Source organism: Chiloscyllium plagiosum, chromosome 5 (genome assembly GCF_004010195.1).
Source record: "Chiloscyllium plagiosum isolate BGI_BamShark_2017 chromosome 5, ASM401019v2, whole genome shotgun sequence".
NCBI classification, from domain to species: Eukaryota; Metazoa; Chordata; class Chondrichthyes; order Orectolobiformes; family Hemiscylliidae; genus Chiloscyllium; species Chiloscyllium plagiosum.
The window spans coordinates 40,390,305-40,417,198 of NC_057714.1; the positions used below are offsets into that span (position 1 = coordinate 40,390,305).

At 40.0% G+C, this 26,894-nt stretch overlaps 1 protein-coding gene across 1 annotated transcript in view; it reads left to right on the forward strand.

Annotated features, from left to right (window-relative positions):
* Positions 1 to 26,894, forward strand: part of si:dkey-256h2.1 (uncharacterized protein LOC337520 homolog) — a 246,928-nt gene that overhangs the window by 153,029 nt on the left and 67,005 nt on the right. Inside the window, exon 9 of the mRNA XM_043689893.1 lies at positions 20,308 to 20,429. Within this exon, the coding sequence (XP_043545828.1) occupies positions 20,308 to 20,429 (122 nt within the window). The remainder of the gene's footprint in view (positions 1 to 20,307; positions 20,430 to 26,894) is intronic.

A 26,894-nucleotide genomic window follows, 5' to 3' on the forward strand; every position in this document is an offset into this window, starting at 1 on the left:
TCCCTGATCTGAGGTTTGTAGCATTTGTATGTTCTTATTGAGCAAAAGGTATCTCTTGTCTTCTAGTTCCTTTAAATTAAAATGTTCATACCCTCATAGTCAAGAGGGTGTGCGACTTAAAAATGATACTGCATGATAGAGAGATCTGGATGTCAGCTTCAACACTCCATTGTATTGAGCTCAATGGCATTGGTCCATCTTCGGAGACATTGGACTGTGCTCAGGGCATGTGTCATATCTGTATTATTCATCATCTGTTTTTCTGCAGAGGTCATCTGTGACTGGCAACCCCTTCTATAGCTGGCACAGATGAATTGCATTGGCATGACTTTGACTGATGTTTCTGTCCTTCTCCACCTGCCTTCTTATTATTTATTTTCCTGGCTGCTTGTGTCCAGTGATTCTGGTCAGCAGTGACTTCCTATCTATCCAATCTGATCCTGGTCAATTTGAAGTCTCGCTTACAGACATTATCTTATTGGAGATGTGGAGCCTGTAGAGCATAGGAACAGGAGTAGGCCATTCAGCTTCCTCTAGGCCCCAGCTCTGAAAAAGGGTCACTGGATCTAAAACGTGAATGCTGCTTTCTCTCCACAGATGCTCCAGCAACTTTTGTTTTTCTTACAGTCCCTCAAGCATGTTGTCCCCTTCAATGTGATCGTGGCTGATCTGTGGCCTAACTTCATATAACGGCTTGGTTGTCATCCATTTGACTCATGTGGCCCAGCCAATAGAGTTACTGCTGATTTAAGAGGGTAGATACTTTGGGCATTCCTTCTCTCTGGTATACTTCAAATCTGAGCACTCTGTGCTGCCAGCACATACCCAAGGTTCATGTGAGGCAGTAGAGATAGAAACTTTTCAATGCTTTTCTTGGCTTTCATAAGTTATCTATGCTTTGCTACAATAAAGGGTGGTACTAGGAACACAATCCTGGTAAACGCAGAGCATTGCATTTTTAATTGGCTTGCTGCTGGTTCACATTCCAGTTCTGAACTTTGTCATGACTGCTATTGCCATCCTCCAGAGTGACATTATCCCTGTTGAAGCAAGGTGGAGTCTATGCATCCTTGCCTATAACTTCGGTCTTCTTTACTCAGATTGTCAGATCAAACCTTTTGCAGGCCCCAGAGACCTCACCTGCATGTTTTAGGAAGTTAACCTAACCATGGGATGTCAGCATAGCGTCATTAGCAAACAGCAACTCACAGACAAGGAGATTATGCTCTTGGGTCTTGGCACATAGTTTTGTCAAGTTAAACAGAAACCCTAATTTTAATCACTGAAAATGTGCAACAACAGGTTGGAGAAAATATACCAAAGGGTGTTGGGGCCTGGCTACAGCTTGTTTTTCCCTGCTCCTGAACATAATCCATCTGTGATGATGCTGTGTTATAATTGACAAAACTCTGCGTGTTCTTCTGGAAAGAAGTGATGCTGGGATTCCAGGTGGGCAGCCTATTTTCTCTGGAAATTTAAAGAGTCCATTTCTGCTGACAAAGTTGAAGGACTGGTTGAGATCTATGAAAGCAGCTATGGTCTGTGCTCTTCTCTAATCTTGAAGTGAGAAAATTATGTCAAATGTTGATGTGCTAACTCTGAAATTGCAGTGATGTTCAGGGTAGATGCTTGATGCTAAGGTATGTAATCTGGTTAGAGCAATGCAAGCAACAACATTCCCCAAAATACTTAACAGGTATTACTTTCATAATTGTTAGTCACTGTGATTCCTTTTGTTTTTATACAATGTTATCATTTCCTCATGGAGAAAGTGAGGACTGCAGATGCTGGAGATCAGAGCTGAAAATGTGTTGCTGGAAAAGCGCAGCAGGTCAGGCAGCATCCAAGGAACAGGAGAATCGACGTTTCGGGCATAAGTCCTTCTTCAGGAATGAGGAAAGTGTGTCCAGCAGGCTAAGGTAAAAGGTAGGGAGGAGGGACCTGGGGGAGGGGCGTTGGAAATGCGATAGGTGGAAGGAGGTCAAGGTGAGGGTGATAGGCGGAGAGGTCAGGAAGAAGATTGCAGGTTAGGAAGGCGGTGCTGAGTTCGAGGGATTTGACTGAGACAAGGTGGGGGGAGGGGAAATGAGGAAACTGGAGAAATCTGAGTTCATCCCTTGTGGTTGGAGGGTTCCTAGGCGGAAGATTTCCTCATGAAGAACTCGGGTCAGATCAAATTAAGTTGTTATAACAGAATAGTGCTTTTTTATTGGAATGTATTTTGTAATTGTTAAATCAAAAATATATTTTGAAATATAAGTTCAGGTGAAAAAAACTAGATTACTGGAGTTAACTTCCAGTTTTTGGATGTGATCCCATTTAATCTTTGAACACCATAGACACTCTTTAATATATAAGAAAGTGTAGAATAAGTTTGGAAAATGTTTCCTGAATGCTGTGAAATTTCACAGCAGCCAGTCAAAGGAATTGAAAAGCAACACTGAATAACAATGTTTTATTAAAATTGAATGAGGTGCAACAGTTTTTTCCCAAGCCATCAGGCTCCTTAACACAGTATGATTGGACTCTTTCCCATTTGAAATTCTTTGCATGACTTCGAATTGCTGCTAGAAAAAAAATGTCTGTTATTTATCGTTCTTCTATTACACTATCTCTTGCGTGTTTTGCACTTCTTATGCACTTTATGTCATGCACGACTGTGTAGGTTGTGCTGTCCATGTAGCAACCTCGCTCCTGGGGGAGCACTGTCTCAATTTTACTGTATTAGTTGTATATGGTAGAAAAGACAAACAAAAGGTCAATCTGCTCTACAATACTCTTAAATTCCATTGCTGTGCAAAAAAATCTACAATCTTCTACCAATTCAATTTGATCACTAGAAAATCACAACCCTTGTGGGCTATAATAATGGAAAGCTGGCATGGAATTGTGCATTCAAACCTGTGAGCCACTGGTGTTAGCTGTTGCATGAGACTCATTAAAGCATTGGTTTAATGTTCATAAACAACGATCTGCACATCTGTCATGATATAAACTTTATATTCTTAAACCAAGAAGTCAAATTAAACAAGATTATCTTCTAATATCTCCTTAAAGGAGCACGGGAACAAAAATCATGTAATCAAAAAAAACATACAAAACTAAAGTAGAATGCCATTCAACGATAATGCACTCCAGCACCTAAAAGCCCATTGCGCACAAAAGGCTTAAAATATGTGTGCTCCCTCTCCAGGGATACTAAGGCAGGATGTAGCCATGGAAGTAAGGCAGGATACCTGCTCCAATGAAATCCCTTCTATCTGCTGTCCATTAGTGTTTTAGTGTTTGTCTGCAGATCATGATGAAGTTATATCTCTTGCCTCTCTTTGAATGTATGTATGTACACATTTTCATGTGCTTGGCAGGATGAATGAAAGTTACTTGTTAAAAATCCTTAGTGTAGATTGTTTTCTCAGAAATGGTGCAGAATGTTCTAAAAAGGGAGATGGCCCAGCAGGAGGTCATTGTACACATTGGAACCAACAATATAGGAAGGGAAAAGGATGAGCTTCTGCAGGGAGAATACAGAAAGTTAGACAGGAATTTAAAAAGGAGGTCCTTGAGGGTAGTAATATTTGGATTACTCAGTGATATGAGCTAGTGAGGGTAGGAACAGGAGGACAGAGCAGATGAATGTGTGGCTGAGGAGCTGGTGCAGAGGAAAAGGGTTCACGTTTTTGGATCACTCAAATCTCTTCTGTGATAAAAGTGGCCTGTAAAAGAAGGATGGATTTCACCTGAACTGGAAGGGGACTAATATACTGGCAGGGAGATTTGCAAGAGCTGCTCTGGAGGATTTAAACAAATAAGGTGGCAGGGTGAGACCCAGGGATATAGTGAGGAAAGAGATAAATCTGAGGCAGGTACAGTTGAGAAAAGAAACAAGTCAAACAGTCAGGGCAGGCAGCGACAAAGCAGAGAATAAGGTAGGACTGATAAATTAAACTGCATTTACTTCAATGCAAGTGGCCTAACAGGGAAGCAGATGAGCTCAGGGCATGGGTGGGAACATGGGACTGGGATATTATAGCAATTACAGAAACGTGGCTCAGGGATGGCCAGGACTGGCAGCTTAATTTTCCAGGATACAAATGCTATAGGAAGGATAGAAGGGGAGGCAAGAGAGGAGGGGGAGTGGTGTTTTTAATAAAGGATAGTGTTACAGCTGTACTGAGGGAGGATATTCCTGCAAATACATCCAGGGATGTTATTTGGGTGGAACTGAGAAATAAGAAAGGGATGATCACCTTATTGGGATTGTATTATAGACCCCTAATAGTCAGAGGGAAATTAAGAAACAAATTTGTAAGGAGAGTCCTTGGTGAGGAAAGGAGATTAACACAAGCAGCTTGGGGCTGCAAGAGGAAGCAGGCCCTGCCAGAAAGAAACTAGGAGAAAGAATTATTTCACAAGTAAAGCAGGAGTAGGAATGACTGAAAAGGCAAGCTATCCTGGTGAAAACAAATGGCTGAGAGAAACTGGAAACTGAGACATAGCTGGTGGAGCCAGCTCTTTCCAAGTTAAGATGTTTGAACTCAACCTCAGAGCTCAGATCTCAATATAAAAATATGAAAAGTTGAAAATGTAAATAAGTATAAATACATTTGTTCCTTTGTTATTTCTATCTTTCTTTCTTCCTTCCTTTAGCAAAATGAGTCGGTTCAGATTTCCTCAAAATGTGTAGTCTGAGAAGGATGGAAAAATGTGTGTAAAGGAGAGGATAAAAAGCATATATTAAACCTTCAGCTTCATCTAAGACATGCCTTTGAGATTAAGGATGACTTGCTTCTACTGCAATTTGCTGAGGGAGTCAGTTGGAAGAATACCTTAGTTTTTAGGGTGTTTAATACAAGGTACATTTTCTAATGTGCATTAGACAAGGAGTCAGCAATGACTTGAAACTCAGTTTCCTCATGAGTGAGTGCACACATGAGCACCACCCTTTTATTAAAATGGTGGACTGATGGACCAGTGGTTATGGTTTTGGACTGAAGGTCATGTAGATTGAACAGTTTCCAAGCTGTTTTGCAGATTATCTCCATGCCTGTGGATAATTTGCTGTCCATGAGTTCACACTATTGCAGTGGGACAAATAGAAAAGGGAGGTGGTGCAGTAGCACAATCTTGTTTAACTCCAGTCTTCACAAAATAGAAACTACATGTTAGATAATACACCGATATTGCAACACAATCGTGGTGCCACTGATTTGAACAGTGTGTGACCTGAATTACAAAATCAAGAAAGGTGAAGTAATTATGGCAAACAGGAAGTACATGCTATTCATCTATTATCAATAAATGGATGGTGACTTTACCTTTTCACCTTGCAAACCAATTCCTGTCATGCCTGTAAGTCCTTGTGGTCCCGGAGGTCCAATATCACCCTGAGAAAACAGCATGTAAATCTATCACAGTTTTACCTCAAACTTCCCAGACCATTCAAAAACTAAAGGAGTTTCAAATATTTTCACATGTTAGGTTGAATTTTGTCACCTGAATATAGCCAGTCACAAACCATTAGCAATCTATGTCTACACAGTGAGTGTTCATTTTCTTTCATCCATCGTTGTGGTAGTTTGGATTTTTCATTGAAAATTTGGTGATAAATTTTTGCTTGATGATTGAAGTCTTCATTTTTTGATCAGTTAGTCATACGGTATAATTTGTAATCTTTCCAGCTTCTCTCACTTAATCATGATGTTGCTCGATCTGACAGGTCAATTACAGTATGCATTTACCTCACAGACTGTAGGCAATCATGATTGCATTGCCCACAACACATCATCCTTTGAAATCATCCTTTGAAAATGAGGTCATAAAGCTAATTTCATGCACTATGTTTTGTATATGCATTATGCAGTGAAATCCATTTCTAGCATTTGATGAGAATGTAATCTCTAGAGTTCTTTCAGTTCCAAGGCTGATACAAAACGTAAGCAACATTCAGCTCTGCCCGACAGTAGATTAGGGACTTATTGCAAGATTCTCAACAGGCTACTCAGGATCATCGGGGGGAGGGCGTCACAGAAGAGGTGTTCAAAACGATTACAGGCAGTGAATGAGAAATGTAGACCCCAAGTTACAAAATGCTGCGGTTAGGTCCATTGCTGAGAGGGCAGTTGGACTACACAGATTCTGTGCCGAAGAGAGGAGTCAAGACCATTGGACAGCTCTTATGCTGGTAGAATTCAGAAGTAGTTCTGAGAATCAGAAGGTAGTTAAGTTTTGCAGTCAGGGCTCAGAGGAAGTCCTGTGAGGGGAACTGAGAAGGTCATTAGCTATGTCTTGGAGGGAGCTAAGAGGAGTTAGAAAAAGCCTGTGAGCAATGGCACTTTGGTGCTGCTAAAAGAATAAGGTTGATGAGATCACGAGCATTATTTGCTTGGTGCATTTGACCAAGACTGGAGATTGGAGGAAATCTCAGGGGCAGCACTGACATGTGAAGCTACTTGTCACTGAAGAGAACAGTGTTTTTTAAAAATTCAGTTGAAGGATACTGGCATCAATGGTTGCACTAGCATTTATTGCCCGTCACTAGTATCCCATGAGAAAGGAGCGGTGAGCTGCCTTATTATGTTGAGAATGAGTAGTTTTGGAGTCCAGGTGAACATAATATTTTACTAGATATTTTACTCGAATGGGAGCATTCATTGAGGTAGTCCATGACAGAACAGCTCTTGTGAACGACTTTCAAGGACAGATCGGCAAAAGTGAAGAATTGTAATTCCTTGTGAAATTAAGTGAGATTTGATGACACATCCCATCATTAATATCTGGGAAGAATTTGCTGAGAAATCCATGGGATCAGTCTTGATTTGCAGTTTAATGTGCATTGTGAGATGTTAGATCACATTTATTACCCACACTTACCACATGTTACTTCGAGGTGTTAGAAATGAGTCGCACTTGGAGCTTGATTATATTACAGTTTCAACTTTGTATAGTAAATTAATTGTTGCTTGTTTAAACTATTGGATCTTGTCGCATTATTCTCTGAGTATGACCCCTGAATTTCACACTTTGTCAACTTTAAAAATAAAAGCTATTGGTCTCAGTACAGATCATAACTTAAATTGAGTGGATTCTGGATCAGTGGTGCTGGAAGAGCACAGCAATTCAGGCAGCATCCGACGAGCAGCAAAATCATGCTGCTCGTCGGATGCTACCTGAATTGCTGTGCTCTTCCAGCACCACTGATCCAGAATCTGGTTTCCAGCATCTGCAGTCATTGTTTTTACCTCACTTAAATTGAGTGGTCTAGCCCAGGATCATATTAATGAAAACTGCTGACCAACGGACTCAAGGTGTCTAAACCTTTGCTCCTGGCTGCTGGCCAGTTGCTATTTTTCACATGTTTTTGGTGGGAGACTGACTGACAACATGGTCATAAAGCCTGGAAATTCAAATATCCCAGAATCACAAACTCGGGAAGGAATGTGTTTAGCATTTGTATTCACCTGGATCCTATTGGGTGCTAACATGTACCAAATGTTAGAATGTTACTGAAAAATGAGAAATAAGGCCAATTTTATCCCAAAACATTCAAATCAACAACTGTTGTCTAATAGTATTTAGGGAAGGTATTCTTGATTTTTTTTAGTTCTTAGTCCAGAAGTATTTCCACCACTCCTGGTGTTTGTCTTGGATGAGATTAAATCAGTAAAATAAAACGAAAGAACTGTGGCCATTGGAGATCTGGAACAAACACGAACAGAAATTGCTGGAGAAACTCAGGAGGTCTGCAGAGGGTAACAAAAATTAAGGTGACTCTTTTTTCTGAAGGTTTTCCATGGATGTTGCTGGCTTTCTTCAGTAATTTCTGTTTTTGCTTGTTAAATCAGTAGTGGGTTTGATCCTATAATCATCCTGATCAGTATGACACTACAATGTATGTTAACCTAGAGACGCCTTGAGAGTTCTTATCTGGCTTTTTGAAACAATGATAAGAAAGGCTTGATGGTTTTTTTCTACCTTGACACCTTTAATCCCAATTCCAGTCGGTCCATGCGAGCCTTTAGGGCCTATGTGGCCCTATAAAGAAAATAAGGTATTTACAAAACCATTAAATAAAAGCAAAACATATATCATCAGTATTGATCAGTGATTGATTTCTGTCTGACAATAGGGTTGCCAACCCTTCAACGTTGTGCTGGTGTCTTTAAAAATTAAAGATTAATTGCCTGGATACTACTTCAAACGACAGAGGTAAAGCACCAAAACAGCATTAAAAACATGTGGCTTTTTCAAATAAACTCTCTGGAAAATGTTAATTTATGAGTTATTTGAAATATTTGAGATGCAATAGTAAAGGTCTTTGAGGGGAAAAGATGTTAGGAGGTGAGATGTCATCTGATGAAAACTTCAGAAATCTGTTAATGAACATTAATTCTACCCAGCTTTGTGGTAGATGTGATTTGAAACAAGTTATTTTGCTATCTCTCTTTCTTGCTGTCCTCAGCAAAATGAGTCAGTTTGATTTTCCATAATTAAACAAGCAAAGAAATGTATATTTGACTACTGTACAAAGTTTAACATCATATCCTAAAGTCACAATTATCAGAACTGAGTTTTGATTGTGATATCTATCTACATTCCAACAAGAAGTCTTCAGCAGATCTAAACTATTAACTAATAGCCTGAAATATTCCATCCATATTGTGTCCTGGATGCAGTCCAAATTAACCTGATCTCAATGTCAATTTCTTTAGAATATAGAGTCCAAATTAACTTAAAATAAATTAACATATTGATGACAATTGTTATAGAATTCCCAACTCCAGTAATTTATGAAAATATAAAAGGTTTATTTGCAAGGTATATTTGATTCTTACTTCTGTTTGTTTAACTGTAATGTTTTAAGTTGGGTGCAACAATGTTTCAATATTAAAGCTCTTAAAAAAGAAAGAAAAATACATTGTAATATCCCAGACGAACTCAGTATTGAATTGTTGTGAATGTTTCTGAAATCTTGGTAACTGGCCTCAAGTTCAACTAAAATTGTACAACCTGTCTGTGAAAGAGGAATGGGACATCAATAATAACCAAAATACAAAACAAGATTAGGGAAAATACAATGGAGAAAGCAACTAACTGCCAAAAACAGTTGGAAATTCTGGAGTGCATCCAGTAAAAAGAATCCTTCTTTTCCGCATGAACAGGGATTTATTATTTTAAACTTCTGTGTTTCCAATTATGCTCATGTATGCTTTTAATATATTTTGCAGCTTCTGGAATATTGTTTTATAAACACAATTTCCTTTCTACTCGACAAAACTCATTTTTGTCTCTAAGTACATGAGGCAAAAGAGGCCAGTGAGCTTTCTGTTATGTTTATGTCCTCCCAAGCCTTGTGTTTTTCACCTGTTTTAAAGCCATCAGTCATCTCCTGTAGACAGAAAGTGTGGTCTGTAAAATTTAAAATCATATGTCATGAAGAATACTGAACGCCAAAAGACCCACAACTACTTTATTTGCTTATTGCAAGCAGATGATTGTTTTTTCCTCCCAACCTTCCCCATTGATAATTCCCGGATGGAGAAGTAACTGATGGATCTTTTGAAGTGTGTTTCTGCATTAAATCGCTTGTGTTTGGAAATACATTGGCAAATGCATATTTGCTTGGTCTGAATTGTCATCATGAATTCATAAAATCAGCACAGAAGGAGGATCATTTCAGGTTAATTGTTGTGCAAATGTAATATTCAATTTTTCTCACTATCTAACAGTAATTCCCTATGTGACAATCAATGACAATCAACATTTGAGTGGGTTCATTTTCAATTCCCTCAACTTCTTCTAAATGAAGTGAATTATCCTTGAGTACAGTTCCAAGAGCTCTGGCAACAAAATATTCATGCACAATGTGTGATAAATTAAATCATGAGTATTAGTGGTCTACTTGACAACAGGGGACATTACAAACTAAACTTAACTTTTGCCTGCCACAAATTACACTTTCCAATAATTGGACAATAATCAAGATTAGGAAATTTGGCCAATACCGTCATCCTAAACCTGGAAGCACTGAAATCATATGTTCATTGTCCCAGTGAGATTGAAGAACTGATAGCTTGTGACTGGGCTCTCTGCTCAGCACAGCTCCCTATCATACCCTTCAACATATTTGGTCGCCAACAAAAAAGGATGCTTTCAGTGATTTTTTTAGAATTAAATTATTTTCTTACCTTTGGACCAGGAGCACCTTGCCCTGGTTGTCCTTTTTCACCCTTTACTCCAGGGTCTCCTCTGGCACCCTATGGTACAGGACAAGATATAAAAGAGATATGACATATCCCTTGTTAGCAGCTGTAATAATATTGTAGGCATCCCTGTCCAGTCCTATCTTTTCCAGAAATGGCAAATGAAACTGATAATGTTGCTACAACTGTTGTATTTTCATCACAAGTCTTGTCAATCATGTCACAATTACTAACTTTAGCTATTGATAATATTTTAATAAGGTTTAGCATATTGATATCTCAGGTTCACATGAACCTGCAGACACCAGAGCTTAGAAGAATTAGAGGGGTTCTATTTGAAACATGTAACTCTCTAACAGACTGGGGGAGACTGAGGGGTGACCTTATAGAGGTTTACAAAATTATGAGGGGCATGGATAGGATAAATAGACAAAGTCTTTTCCCTGGGGTTGGGGAGCCCAGAATTAGAGGGTATAGGTTCAGGGTGAGAGGGGATAGATATAAAAGAGACCTAAGGGGCAAATCTTTCACACAGAGGGTGGTATGTGTACGGAATGAGCTGCCAGAGGACGTGGTGGAGGCTGGTACAATTGCAACATTTGAAAGGCATTTGGATGGGTATATGAATAGGAAGGGTTTGGCGGGAAATGGGCTGGGTGCTGGAAGGTGGGACTAGATTGGGTTGGGATATCTGGTCGGCATGGATGGGTTGGACTGAAGGGTCTGTTTCCATGCTGTACATCTCTATGACTCTATGACTAAGTCACTGATTACATTCAAGTGAAAGCTAGATAATCTTTTCGATTTTAAAGGCATCAAGGGGTATGAGGAGAAAGTGAAAATATTGCATTAAAATAGAGAATCAGCTATGACTATGTTCAATAGCACTGCAGGCTTGAATTGCGTACTCCTGCCCTTAGTTTCTATGTTTCTATTTATAAAGTTCTGAGCCTAAACTTATGAACTTCAGGATAAGGCTTGGGATGTATCTGGTCATTTTAACCTGTTCATCACTAACATTTACTTTTCTAGTCAAAGAAATTCAAGTTATTATCACTCACTCTCACGAGTTATCCATAATTCCCAAACAGCATTGTTTGCATCTTCTATATTCTCAATAGAATGGAGAGTAAAATGGATAGTTCTCGAAATCAGACAAAAGGATCAAGTTGCTGATCATGCTAGAGAGAGTCAGAGCTTCTTTATGGCTCCTGAAAGTTAACCTGTGCTATTCAAGCCACATTGCACATTTTGTCTGCCTGGGGTAAAGGGGAAAGTTGGCCACAGAATAACTGAAGCAGAAACGGAAGTTGGTGGAAAAGCTCAGCAGGTCTGGCAGCATCTGTGAAGAGAAATCAAAATTAATGTTTTGTGTCCAGTCACCCTTCCTCAGAACTGATGATGGCTAGGAAAATGTTGGTTTATATGCAGAAGATAAGATTGGGGAAGGGGTAAGGAGTAAACAAGCATGGCTGGTACACCATCAGTTGCGAGGAAAATCATTTTCTTGATTTTCTCAAGCATGTACCTTTGACTGCATTGTAGATATCCTCACCTCTGGTTCTCTCTTCTAGGTGTAAAAAGGAGAGAAGATCTTCTTTAATTGTTATGTCTTTAAAAACCATACACACAAAAACAATCAGCTGAGCTGTGTGGGAATAGAGCCCAAAGAGAGACAAGAATAGTTGGACAGACAAAGGAGTCGATAATGCTCTGGCTAGGAGGGTGAACAGCTGTTAATGGCGACTGTTTGTGGCTAACAATGAGTAGTATGTAATGGTAGACTGTGTGACAACAAGGCCTGAGGTTTGTGGCAACAGCTGAAGTTCTGCAAAATCACAAAAATGGCACAACAGGTCAGAGAACATTCCCCAAGTAATACTGTTCTCGAGACTTCATTGAAGCTGGGAGTGACAGGTCTCTCTAAATAAAGCTTTTCTAAATTAACTGTGCTATGCTAATGCATGAAGTAAGTTGCATAAAGTCCAGCATGAATGAGCATTGAGTGACATTGGTCAGATATTGTGATGGCCAGGTAATTGTTAGAACAGTGAAGGCTGGAGCTAAACATCAAGACACTATGGAATCCCAGACACAGCTGTTTTGTGGAAATTGCCTGGGAAATTGAAGAATCTAATGGGAAATTGCCCTGCATTTGGAACCCTCAGAAAGCATCTATCAAAGTTGGACAATTTGCAAGGCTCTGCCTCAGTTAAGCTAATAGTTACACAGGACATGTTAGAGAATTAAAATCCAAGTATAACTCCTCGGTATCTAGTCAACTGATCTCCAACTCAGTGCCAATCTAATTGTGATCCCTGAAAAGACGTCAGGGAATTTAAAAGGTGTGAGGATTCAGTACAGTAAAGGAGCAGATGTTCTGGGTTTTTTTAAACAGGACAAGGAATGATCGAAAAGACAGAGCTGGAGACAGGGCTGATTGCAAAATCCTAACGGTTTGAATTGGGAAAGCAGATCAGTAATTTATTGATACCTTTTAAGAGTTTACAAGAGCCAGTAGGTTAAACTAGTTATGGAGAGTGTTTAAACACTAGGATAGTGAGCTTAACCAGATCAGCCTCACTATCACTGAATTCACAACACATCAAAATTAAAACATTCAAAGGCCCTCAAAAGTGTCAGAGGACTAATATACTGGCAGGGAGATGTGCTAGAGCTGCTCAGGGGGATTCAAACTAATAAGGTGGGGTGGGGGGAGGTGGGATCCAGGGAAATAGTGAGGAAAGAAATCAATCTGAGACTGGTACAGTTGGGAAAGGGAGTGAATCAAACAGTCAGGGCAGGAAGGAACAAAGCAGGGGACAAGGTAGGACTGACAATTGCTATGATACCCCAGTCCCATGTTTTCTAACCATACGCTGAGTTCATCTGCCTTCCCTGTTAGGTGTCTTGCTTTGAAGTAAATTAAACTGCATTTACTTCAAAGCAAGACACCTAACAGGGAAGGCAGATGAACTCAGGGTATGGTTAGGAAACATGGGACTGGGATAGCATAGCAATTACAGAAATTGGCTCAGGGATGGACAGGACTGGTAGCTTAATGTTCCGGGATACAAATGCTCCAGGAAGGACAGAAAGGGTGGCAAGAGAAGAGGGGGTGTGGTGTTTTTGATAAGGGATAGCATGTTTTTTTTGTTTTTTTTTTTAATTCCACCACCAGGAAGATAGGAAAACACCCGGGTGGATCTCCTGTTTATTTTTTTTTTAAATTTAACCCCCACACTACCACCTAAGTGCGGTAGTGCTTATTTTGTTTCCCCAGCACCCATGATGTGTGTGTATACGTGTGAGACACAGTGAAAGACACAAAGTGCACGAATCTTTATTCAATTTCCACCACCAGGAAGATAGGAAAACACCCGAGTGGCCAGTGACAAACACTGCCCTTCTCATCAAAGGGCAGTGCTGTGTGATCAAAACAGTGAAGGGGAGGGGAGGGACTAAATCAAAATAGAGTTGGAGGGAGAAATGATGCACTCCACTCCCTGCGGCGCCCACCTCTCCCTGAACAACTCCAGGGTGTTGGTCGACACCGCGTGCTCCTTCTCCAAGGAGGGATAGCATTATAGTTGTACTTAGGGAGGATATTCCCAGAAATACATCCAATAAAACAAGGAATGATGCACAGTAAATCCAAGAATAGCTTTTAATTGAACAGATGCTTTTGACAAATAAATTTGACAAGCTGATTCAGAGATGCACTGAAGCATCTTTGCATTTGCCATCTTCTGGTAAAATGCAAGAAATCAGTCAGGTGGTGAAGTAATTGAAAGGGCAATGACTGTAGCCGCTAATTGTTCATTATTGTCAGGATAAAGATAAAATAATAACAGCAAACTAGAGCATGTCACTTGGTGCTTTCACTGTAGCAAGAAGGGAGGAATCTTTGTCTGAAGACATCTTGCAGCAACTACAGTGGGGCCTGCAGGGCTGTGAATGCTGCTCACCCTAGTTCAATGAATCCATCAACATGACAGACACAGCCCAAATGATTGTTTTTGTGTGTATGGTTTTTAAAGACATAACAATTAAAGAAGATCTTCTTTCCTTTTTACCCCTAAAAGAGAGAACAAGGGGTGAGAATATCTACAATGCAGTCGAAGGTACATGCTTGAGAAAATCAAGAAAATGGTTTTCCTCACAACTGATGGTGCCCAGCCATGCTTGAAGAAAATGTAGGTTTTGTTGTATTTTGTGCAAGCATTTTGCCTCATGGTATTATAATTGGACTATCAATCAAGAGAGCCAGGTAATGTTCTGGGGACCCAGGTTTGAATCCTGCCATCAAAGACAGTGGAATTTGAATTCAATTTTAAAAATCTGGAGTTAAGAGGTTAACAATGACAATTGCCAACTGTCAGAAAAAAATAATATCCTTTAGAGAGGGAAACTGCCATTCTAACCCAATACTTATTTTTATTCTTTTGTCAATTATCATTGTATAATCCAGCAGCAAGCATTAGCAAGTTATAGGCTTTTCTCATGTAATGAAAATTGTTGTTAAGATTGTAAATTTAATTTGAACATTAGCCCTTTGGCACCACTTGTTTAAACCCTGACTTGACAAGCTCAATGTTGCCTGCAATAAATTACTCCTCCATGCCGATCTGAAATGATGAATTTGAAGGAAGATTTACAAAGCAATGGAGTTGATATGGAAATAATTATGCAAAATGATATTGAGATGAAAGTCGGATCAAGAGACAGTGATTTTTGGGGAATTGAAAACAGGAAAATGCTCACTTCTATCATCCTGTACTTTTAAAATGAAAGCTTGCTTTGGCTCTGCATATCTGTGTGAGACAGATTTCTCCCAAATGAAGATAATAAAGTCCACATGTTGCCAACATCTGACAGATACTGATTTGATGGATTGTATGCAATTAGCAGACTCAAACTACAATCCAGACTTCAAGGCACTGGAAGATAATGTGAATCACAGGATATCACACTAAGACTTGCTGAGTAGAGGACAAAATAAATAATTATATATACTTATCTTTCGATTAAAATAGCTCTGTTTTATTACACTTATGCACTCTGTATGGTGTGATCTGCCTGTATTGCATGCAAAACAAAACTTTTCACTGTACCTTGGTACATGTGACAATAGGATTAGTACTGCTGCCTCACAGCACCAGGGACCCGAGTTCAATTCCAGCCTCGGGTGACTATCTGTGTGGAGTTTGCACATTCTTCCCATGTCTGCGAGGGTTTCCTTTGGGTGCTCCGGTTTCCTCCCACAATCCAAAGATGTGCGGGTCAGGTGAATTTGGCCATGCTAAATTGCTCATAGTGTTAGGTGCATTAGTCAGAGGTAAATATAGGGAAGGGGAATGGGTCTGGGTGGGTTACTCTTCGGAGGATCGGTGTGGACTTGTTGGGCTGAAGGGTCTGTTTCCATACTGTAGGGAATCTAATCAAATCAGTAAAAATAAACTGTTTACTCTGTATTTTCTTTGGGGTAGATTCTGAGTTGCATTTCAATTCCAAAACATGATCTCATATTTTAAAAAGTATGGAGAACTCTGCTCTAACTCAAAAAAAAAGTTTAAACAAATACAGATTGGCCAATAATAAGAAAAATAAATTGGAGAAAAATAATTTGTGACAGGGAGTGTGTGTTAAAATCTGATGGTTATTGTCAATGATAAATCATAATAATATGTTTGTTTTAAAGTAATAGGGTGTTTAAAGTCAAAATACAAGTTTGTTTTATACACAATCTAACCCTGGCAACATCCTTGTAAATCTTTTCTGAACCCTTTCAAGTTTACAACATCTTTCCGATAGGAAGGAGACCAGAATTGCACACAATATTCCAATTGTGGCTTAACCAATGTCCTGAACAGCCGCAACATGACCTCCCAACTCCTGTACTCAATACTCTGACCATTAAAGGAAAGCATACCAAACGCCTTCTTCACTATCCTATCTACCTCCACTTTCAAGGAGCCAAGAACTTGCACTCCAAGGTCTCTTTGTTCAGCAATACTCCCTAGGACTTTACCATTGAGTGTATATGTCCTGCTAAGATTTGCTTTCCCAAGATGCAGCACTTCGCATCAAAGGCTGAGGGGTGAGGCCAGAACTAGAGGGCATAGGTTTAGGGTGAGAGGGGAAAGATATAAAAGAGACCTGAGGGACAACCTTTTTCACATAGAGGGTGGCACGTGTATGGAATGAGCTGCCAGAGGAAGTGGTGGAGGCTGGTACAATTGCAACATTTAAGAGGCATTTGGATGGGTACATGAATAGGAAGGGTTTAGAGGGATATGGGCCGGGTGATGGCAGGTGGGACTAGATTGGGTTGGGATATCTGGTCGGCATGGATGGGTTGGACCGAAGGGTCTGTTTCCATGTTATATACCTCTATGACACTATGACTCTATGACAATTGAAGTACTTATTTAGACACATCTCCAAAAATAAATTTTTGGTTGCAAACTCTACAAAATAATATACATATGGAGATCCATGTCTTGGTGTTGGAAGCAAATGAGCATTGTATCGCGTTTTAAGTAAATTTATTTTTCTTACATTTTAGCTATCCTGAGGTGAGTATTTGATATTGAGAGATAGGAGGGATTCTAATCATTATCTATAGGTATAAATCTAACTTCATAGAAATATCACAAGAGCAATTCACAATAGAACAAAATCTTCTTTTATTATAATGGGAAGCAACTTTGGACACTCTTGATGTTGGGGCTAGCTTTATTACAGTCTCTGTACTGAGACTCATATTTCATTTCATTCCATGGTGAAGTGATTTGCTCCACGATAACCATTTTTATGTGTAAAACTCTGCTGTAAAAAAAATTTCACTATTGGAAATATGCTATTCCCACCACCCACCAAAATCATTTTAACTATTTTGGCTTTGGTTTCAAATTGGATATTATAATTGTTTCTCCTTATCAAGGTGTTGTCTCCTTGATGTGGTCAGTGACCCCAATATCTTAGCTAGTGGCCAATTTTCAAATGTGTCTAGGCAATGAGTATTGGCAAGCCAATAGACAGCGACGGACATCATAGTCAAACCTGACTTTCTCTTCACTTAGAGTCATAGAGTTATAGAGATGTAGGAAAGCATTCATGAGTAGTTGATTTTCCCCCTTCCTAACTCAGGTACTTTGAAACCAGTTGCAGCATTTGTGGTAATGTCTATGAAATTGCCAAAAAATAAAAATGTAGAAGGCCATAAATTTAACAAATTCTTAAATGGAATACTGGTATATTATTATACTGGGTCTAATATCCAGAAATTAGTGCTGCTGTTGAAGGGATCATTTGTTGGTGACCATTCTCTGCCTGTGTGGTTGGACAGTGAACTCCATGAATCATGCTGCTCTCTATGTCACAGGTGGAGAGTTTCTGATCTCTGGTGGCTAGGAAGTTAGATGAATGTGTTATTGTCCATAAGGCTAATTGGTAAAGGATAGCACTGGAGCCAATATTTACTCATTATTTACATTTAACAAGAGTAAGTCACTTGGCTGTTTGAGTCTGCTTTGTCATTCAATACAATTATGGTTAATTCATTTATATCTCACCGTTTTAATCTTACTTCTACTGTAAAAATATTTAAAGAATCTGCATTCACTGCCTTCTAAGATTCAAACTGTCTGAGTGAAAAATTGTTTCCTTATTTCTGTTTAAATAGGTGACCCCTGATTTTTAAACCATGACCCCTAGTTCCAAATGTTCCCACAAGAGGAAACATCCTTTCCACATCCACCCAGTCCCCTCTGAATTTTATCTATTTAAATCAAGTCACCTCTGATTTTTGTAAACTCCAGAGGATACATACCAAGCCTGCAGGCCTTTATTCATCAGGCAGTCTACTCATTCTTTATAATTATTTACAGAGTAAACATTAAAAGTATACATCTCCTATCACAACGATACCACAGTTTCAATAAGCTACTAAATCTCAGAATTGTTATAGCACAGGAGGCCATTCTACCCAGTGTGGCTGTGCCAGTCTCCAAAGGATCAGTTCACTTGTTATCACTCTATCTTCCCTCCGTGGTCCTGCATTTCCTTATTTTCAGATAAGATGTTTTGTTCTCAATTCTTCTGCCAATGCAAACAGTTTCCATATCTATTCTGGCCATACACTATAATTTTAAAAAATCACTACTAAATTCCCTATCAGCCTTCTCTTCCCCCAAGAAAACTGTCTCCAAGTTCCTTCTTTTTGTAATTATTATCTCTAATGCTTTCATATCTTTTCTAAAGTGCAATATTCACAACTGAAGCAACACTCCAATTGAAACCAGTATTCCAAAAAAAAACATAATTTCCTTACTTTTATATTCTTCACACTTATTAGTGAAGCCAGGATATTTGATGTTTTCTTAACCAATCGCTCACCTTTGTGGGCGGCACGGTGGCACAGTGGTTAGCACTGCTGCCTCACAGCACCACAGACTTGTTGGGCTGAAGGGCCTGTTTCCACACTGTAATGTAATCTAATCTAATTTTGTCCTGCCATCACCAATAATTTATCCATATTCAATTCCCGCCTCAGGCGACTGACTGTGTGGAGTTTGCACGTTCTCCCCGTGTCTGCGTGGGTTTCCTCCGGGTGCTCCGGTTTCCTCCCACAACCCAAAGATGTGCAGGTCAGGTGAACTGGCCATGCTAAATTGCCCGTAGTGTTAGGTAAGGGGTAAATGTAGGGGTATGGATGGGTTACGCTTCGGCGGGTCGGTGTGGACTTGTTGGACTGAAGGGCCTGTTTCCACACTGTAATGTTTATCTAATCTAATCTTGTCCTGCCATCACCAATAATTTATCCATATTTACACTCAGGTCTCTTTGATCTTGAAGATCTTTTAGTATCTTTTATTTTACATTTTCACTGCATGTTGTTTGTACCAAAGTGTATACTAGCACACTTCTCTGCATTGAAATGAATTTGCTGTGTACCCACTTTTTTGTAGTCCTACACTGTCCTCCTTACAGCTTTCAATTCTCCAAAGTTTCATGTAGTCCACAGATTTTGAGATTATCCACTGCATATTAAAATGTAGATTATTAATAAAAACCAGAAAAATAAAGGTTCCAATGCCGACCACTGATGTTATGTCTTTAATCTGCCGTCTGTCCAATCTGGGTTGAGTTGTCTAAAAGTCAAATAATGATTATCTTCATTGGTCTCTTTGAGTTCAAAGAGGGTTCAGGATGATGTGCCTGACAATCAGGCCTGGAATGAAGTCCCAAATGCTCCAGAGGTGTGTCTGAAGAAGTTGATTAGAAAATATTGTGCCTGGCGATGAGAGATTGGAAGTAAACTATCATTTGTAGCTGCTGCAGTGTAATTGATTGATTGCCAGTTTAACTGAAGGGAGAACCAAGAAGATAGACCTTTTACTAGGATTTGTGATTCTTCCCACTCATGTACATTTAATCATTTGTGTGTATCTGTTGTTACTTGTTTCCAGCTCACAAGTATTTATGAGTACTTGCACTGTATTATTAACTATTTGTGATGTTAACTATTATATCTTATGTGACTGGTTAGGATGTTAACATGATTGTTCATATTTATACCTGAAGTTTATCTGTATCATGAGTGTTATAGAAATTTATTTAGTCCTAGCTATAAAATTTGGCTGAGAGGGAAGTTTGTACTTGACAAACACAATGCAGAATATTCTAAATGTTGTCTTATCTGATTACCTGAAGATAAATGGTATGTTTTGGATCTCGGTAATATTAGTGATGTTATGCTAAAATTGCAACACACTCAAATACGAGGTTCAAAATGACTCAGGCAAAACTGATCAATTTTAGGCTGAGTAATTATGATGAACAAAATGATCATGGCTATGCATTTAGGTTAAAAGGATGCAAAAAACTATTATCGACCATTAAACTCACCATGCTTCCCCTTGGATACTGTTTATTCAAAACATTCTAGACAGGGAATTGCTGGAAATTACTAGAGAAAGCTGTTGCAAAAGCAGTACACTGTTGGCAATTTTTTAAGGTAACCTTTGCTTCAGTTTTCTGGCTCTGAAAAACTGCAGCACATGTTTTACAGAATTTGACATTGTGTATATGTTTTTTTTTCTAGGATACAGGTCATCACTGCACCCTTTTAAACTGCTGCAACTCTTCACTGGCGGGATATTTGACAAAAATTACAACAAGAAGTATCATCCTATTAAATTTGTTGTGCCATCCTCCACCAAGAAGGTAAAGAAAATCAGAGTATTTGTATTTAACTGTGAGGTCAGTGGCAGAACTAGAAATACTACTAACACAAACCTTGTAACCAAATGACCTTTCTGCTCTTTACTATTCTATATCTGTGCCGGCTCATTTTAATTCCTGCACCGAATTGGGAGTTTCCTCAAAAAATCTGCAGAGAATATGAGAAGTAAGACTTTGCCTGTGACAGTACTGGGACTGTATAGTAACATAGGTATCGGTCATCTCTCCAAATGGTATTGAAATAATTTCTAATTGCTGTGATTTCTTACTTCAGCTTTTCCCATTTCCAGTTCCATTCCTAGAACGTGAGGGCATAGATTTAAACTGATTTGCAAAAGAAGCAAGGGTGATATGTAAAAAAAAACTTTGTCACACACTGAGTAGTTAGGGTACAGAATACACTGCCTGGAAATGTGGTGAAGACAGGTCCAATTGAGGCATTCAAGAGGACATTGGATGATTATTTGGAAAGAAATAATGTGTAAGGACGTGGGGATACAATAGGAGGTCGGCACTGGGTAATGATGCTTGCTTAAACAGACGGTGCATTCATGATGAGCCAAATGGCCTCCTGGGCTATAACAATTTTGTGATTTATAAAAATGATATTAAGAGACTAGAAAAGGTGCAAAATGATTCACAAGCTTTATTTTTCTTTCTTCCTTTGTGTGATGTAAGTGTCGCTGGCGGGGCCTATGATTTGCCCATCAGTAATTGTCTCTGAACTGAGTGACTTGCAAAGCCATTTTTGAGGGCACTGAGGCATCACCCACATTTCTGTAGATTTGGAGTTCAGTGTGAGCCAGCCCAGGTAACGATGGTCGATTCCCTTCACTAAAGAACACTAGTAAACCACCTGCCACCCTGCTTCATCAACCCTATAAACATATTGTTCTTTTCCTTTCTTCCCAAAGTGAATTTGTCGCATTCCCTTCTTATAATAGTGAATCACACATTCCAATCACACATTTACCAGTGTCTGGGGAAAAATTTATCTTACTTAAAATTACTGATAGGATTTATTAATGACTACCCCGCACATCCAAGTCACTTGATCTGAAATGTTAAATCTGATTTCTTTCCACAGTTGCTGTCAGACCTGCTGAGCTTTTCCAGCAATTTGTGGTTCTGTTTCTGATTTACCGAATCTGCGCTTCTTTTGGTTTTTATCCCTCATATCCTAGTTTGTTTTCTTCCACAAGTGGAAACATCTTCTTCACATCTATGTTATCAAACTCATGCATAATTTTGTAGAGGATAATTTCCCACTTGTGGTATAATTTGGAGAGGCAGTGGCCCAAACTAATGTTCTGGGGACATGGGTTCAAATCCCACCAGAGCAACTGCTGAAATATGAACTTAATTAATACATTTCGAATATGAAAGCTATTCTCAGTGACAGTACTACAAAACTGTCATAAAAACACATCTGGTTTACTAGTGTTCTTTAGTGAAGGGAATCGACCATCGTTACCTGGGCTGGCTCACACTGAACTCCAAATCTACAGAAATGTGGGTGATACCTCAGTGCCCTCAAAAATGGCTTTGCAAGTCACTCAATTCAGAGACAATTACTGATGGGCAAATCATAGGCCCCGCCAGCGACACTTACATCACACAAAGGAAGAAAGAAAAATAAAGCTTGTGAATCATTTTGCACCTTTTCTAGTCTCTTAATATCATTTTTATCATATGGAAACCAGAATTATTTATAGTACTCCAAGTGTGCCCTAACTAAAACTTTAAACAAGCCTAACACAACTTTGTTATTTTTCAATTCTCACAAATAAACCCGAGTATTTGTTTTATTATAAATTTATTAACCTGTGTTGCTACTTTTAAAGATATTTTCTTTCTAGATCTAGATCCCCTCACTCATCTAATCCACTTAGAATCTAATTTTCTGAAGAGTATGGTCTCCTTATTCTTCATATTATGCAGCATCTCATATATATCTCTGCTATAATGAAGCCAGGAGCAAGCCCAGAAGATGCCTTTGCTCAGCCTTGTGTCAGTGAGGACTGCAAATGCTGGTGATCAGAGTCAAGATAAATGGAAGGGATGTGGGGCTGGGGAGAACGTAGCTAAGAGTGACCTGGGGGTTGCGGTGAGAGAGAGAGACTCACTGAGATCTTTGTAGAGAGAGGAGGAGAACTTCTTCGAGGTAGGCACCCTTGCAAGAGGATTCACAGTAAGGTTGATCTGCTTTTCCAGCACCACTAATCTTGACTCTGATCTCCAGCATCTGCAGTCCTCACTTTCACCTGGTTGATTTTAACCATACTGCGAATCCTCTTGCTAGGAACAAAGAACAAAGAAAATTTACAGCCCAGGAACAGGCCCTTCGGCCCTCTAAGCCTGAGTTGATCCAAGTCGACTGTCTAAACCTGTCGCCCACTTCCTAAGCATCTGTATCACTCTGCTCCCCACCTACTCATGCATGTGTCCAGACGCATCTTAAATGAGTCTACCATACCTGCCTCTACCACCTCTGCTGGTAACGCATTCCAAATGTCCACCACGTTTTGTGTGAAGTACTTGCCTCATGTATCCTCCGAAACTTTCCACTTCTTACCTTGAAAGTGTGACCTCTCGTTATTGAATCCCTCACTCTGGGGAAAAAGCTTGTCTCTCTCCACCCTGTCTATATTCTTCATGATTTTGTAAACCTCAATCAGGTTCCCCCTCAATCTCCTTTTTCTCATGAAAACAAACCTAACCTACTCAACTCTAGATCTAGATCCCCTCACTCATCTAATCCACTTAGAATCTAATTTTCTGAAGAGTATGGCCTCCTTATTCTTCATATTGTGCAGCATCTCATATATATATCTCTGCTATAATGAAGCCAGGAGCAAGCCCAGGAGATGCCTTTGCTCAGCCTTGTGTCAGTGAGGACTGCAAATGCTGGTGATCAGAGTCAAGATAAATGGAAGGGATGCGGGACTGGGGAGAATGTAGCTAAGAGTGACCTGGGGGTTGCAGTGTGAGAGAGAGAGACTCACTGAGATCTTTGTAGAGAGAGGAGGAGAACTTCTTCGAGGTAGGCACCCTTGCACTTTCCATACCAAGCAACATCCTCGCAAACCTTCTCTGCACCTTCTCCAAAGCGTACACATCCTTTTGGAAATATAGCAACCAGAATTGTACACAGTATTCTAAATGCGGCCGAACCAATATCTTGTACAATTTTAACATGATTTGCCAGCTCTTATACTCAATACCCCGTCCGATGAAGGCAAGCACACTATATGCCTTCTTGACCACTTTATCCACCTGTGCAGCAACCTTCAGCGTACAATGGACCTGCACTCCAAGATCTCTCTGCTCATCAACTTTTCCCAAAGCTCTTCCGTTCATTGTATAATTCACTCTAGAATTAGTCTTGCCGAAATGCATCACCTCACATTTGTCTGGATTGAACTCCATCTGCCACTTTTCCACCCAACTCTCCAGTCTATCTATATCCTCCTGTATTCTTGACAATCCTTTATGCTTTCTGCTACTCCACTAGTCTTTGTGTCATCTGCAAACTTGCTGATCATACCAATAGTGCCCTCTTCCAGATCATTTATGTATATTACAAACAACAGTGGCTCCAACATTGATCCCTGTGGAACATCACTGGTCACCTTTCTCCATTTCGAGAAACTCCCTTTAACTACTACTCTCTGTCTCCTGTTGCTCAACCAGTTCTTTATCCACCTAGCTAGAACACCCTGCACACCATGTGACTTCACTTTCTCCATTAGTCTACCATGGTGAACCTTATCAAACACCTTACTAAAGTCCATGTATATGACATCAACAGCTCTTCCTTCATCTATCACCTTGGTCACTTCCTCAAAGAACTCTATTAAATTGATAAGGCACGATCTCCCCCGCACAAAACCATGTTGCCTATCATTGATAAGCACATTCTTTTCTAAATATAAATAGATCCTATCCCTCAGTACCCTCTCCAGCAACTTTCCCACCACCGACATCAGGCTCACTGGTCTGTCGTTACCTGGAATATCCCTACTACCGTTCTTGTACAGGGGGACAACATGAGCAACCTTCCAGTCCTCTGGCACCTCACCTGTATTTAAGGATTCCACAAAGATATCTGTCAGGGCCCTAGCTATTTCCTCTCTCACCTCCCTCAGCAACCTGGGACAGATCCCATCCGGTCCTGGGGATTTGTCCACCTTAATAACCTCTAGCCTACCCAACACGTCTTCCCTACTTATGTCAATGTGATCCAGACTAATCAAACTTCTATCTCTAATCTCAAGATTCATTATGTTCCTCTCCTCAGTGAACACTTATGCAAAGTAATCATTCAGAATCTCACCCATTCTCTCAGGTTCGACACACAGCCTTCCTTCATTATCCTTTAGTGGACCAATCCTTTCTCTAGTTACTAGTTTCTCTAATACGAATAAAATGCTTTGGGATTCTGCTTAATTCTGCTTGCTAAAGCTATTTCATGACCCCTTTTAGCCCGCTTGATTCCTCATTTGAGACTTGTCCTACTCTTCCAGTATTCCTCCAGGGCCTATTCTGTTATTAGCTGCCTAGACCTTATATATGCTTCCCTTTTCCTCTTGGCTAGTCGTACAATTTCTCCTGTCATCCATTCCTATCCTTTACCTTCAACGGGATATGTCTATCCTGCACTATCTTCAACCAATCTTTGAAAGTCTCCCACATATCAAATGTGGACTTCCCTTCAAATAGCTGTGTCCAATCCACATTTCCCAGCTCCTGCCTAATTTTGATATAATTGGCCTTAGCCCAGTTTAGTACTCTTCCCTTAGGACCACTCTCATCTTTATCTACGAGTATTCTAAAACTTACAGAATTGTGGTCACTGTTCCCAAAGAAATCCCCCACCGTAACTTCTACCACCTGTCCTGGCTCATTCCCCAGTACCAAGTCCAATATGGACCCTTCCCTCATCGGACTATTGACATACTGCTCTAGAAAACTCTCCTGAACTGTTCTTACAAATTCTACCCCATCCAGACCTCTGACGCTAATTGTATCCCAGTCAATGTTGGGAAAATTAAAATCTTCCATCACCACTACCCTTTTGCCTCTACATCTTTCCATAATCTGTTTACCTATTTGTTCTTCTACCTCATGCTCACTGTTGGGAGGCATTAATACAGCCCCAACAATGTAACTGCACCCTTCTTATTTCTCAGCTCCACCCATAATGCCTCACTACCCAAGACCGCCATAGTGTCCTCTTTTAGCACAGCCGTAATATCATCCCTGATCAGCAATGCAACTTGGCCTCCCCTTATACTTTCCTGCCTGTCATGTCTGAAGCGTCTATATCCTGGAACTTTTAGTTGTCAAACATGCCCTTCCTTCAACCAAGTCTCTGTGATTGCAATAACGTCATACTCCCAGGCACCAACCAAGCCCTAAGCTCATCTGCCTTACACACTATACTCCTTGCATTAAAATAGATGCATTTCAGGCCACCAGTTCTTTTGCGTTCATCTGCTTTCTGCCTACTCTTTCCTTTATTAATGCTATCTTCATGATTCTTACAGTCTCCAGTCTCAACCTCGCTGCCTACTTGTTTTCTCTTCTGGTTCCTAGCCCCCTACCACATTAGTTTAAAATCTCCCCAACAGCAGTAGCAAAAACTCCCCCAAGGACATTGGTTCCCATCTGGTTCAGATGTAGACCATCCATTTTGTAATAGTCCCACCTTCCCCAGAACCGGTCCGAAGATCACTACCTTTGAGGTCCTCCTCTTTAGCACCTCTTTCCTTGTTCAAGAAGGGGAGTAGGGATAACCCTAGTAACTATAGGCCGGTGAGTCTCACTTCTGTTGTGGGCAAAGTCTTAGAGAGAATTGTAAGGGATAGGATTTATGAACATCTGGATAGGAATAATGTGATCAAGGATAGTCAGCATGGTTTTGTGAAGGGCAGGTCGTGCCTCACAAACCTTATTGAATTCTTTGAGAAGGTGACTAAGGAGGTAGACGAGGGTAAAGTGGTAGATGTGGAGTATATGGATTTTAGTAAGGCGTTTGATAAGGTTCCCCATAGTAGGCTACTGCAGAAAATACGGAGGTATGGCACTGAGGGTGAGTTGGAGGTTTGGATTAGGAATTGGCAGACTGGAAGAAGACAGAGGGTAATAGTTGATGGTAAAGGTTCATCTTGGAGTGCAGTTACTAGCGGTGTTCCGCAAGGATCTGTTTTGGGACCATCGACGTTTGTCATTTTTATAAATGACCTGGAAGAGGGGTTAGAACGTTGGGTGAGCAAGTTTGCGGATGATACAAAAGTCGGAGGAGTTGTTGACAGTGAGGAAGCATGTGGCAGGTTACAGCAGGATATAGAGAAGCTGCAGAGCTGGGAAGAAAGGTGGCAAATGGAATTCAATGTAGCTAAATGTGAGGTGATTCACTTTGGGAAGAAAAACAAAAAGATGGGG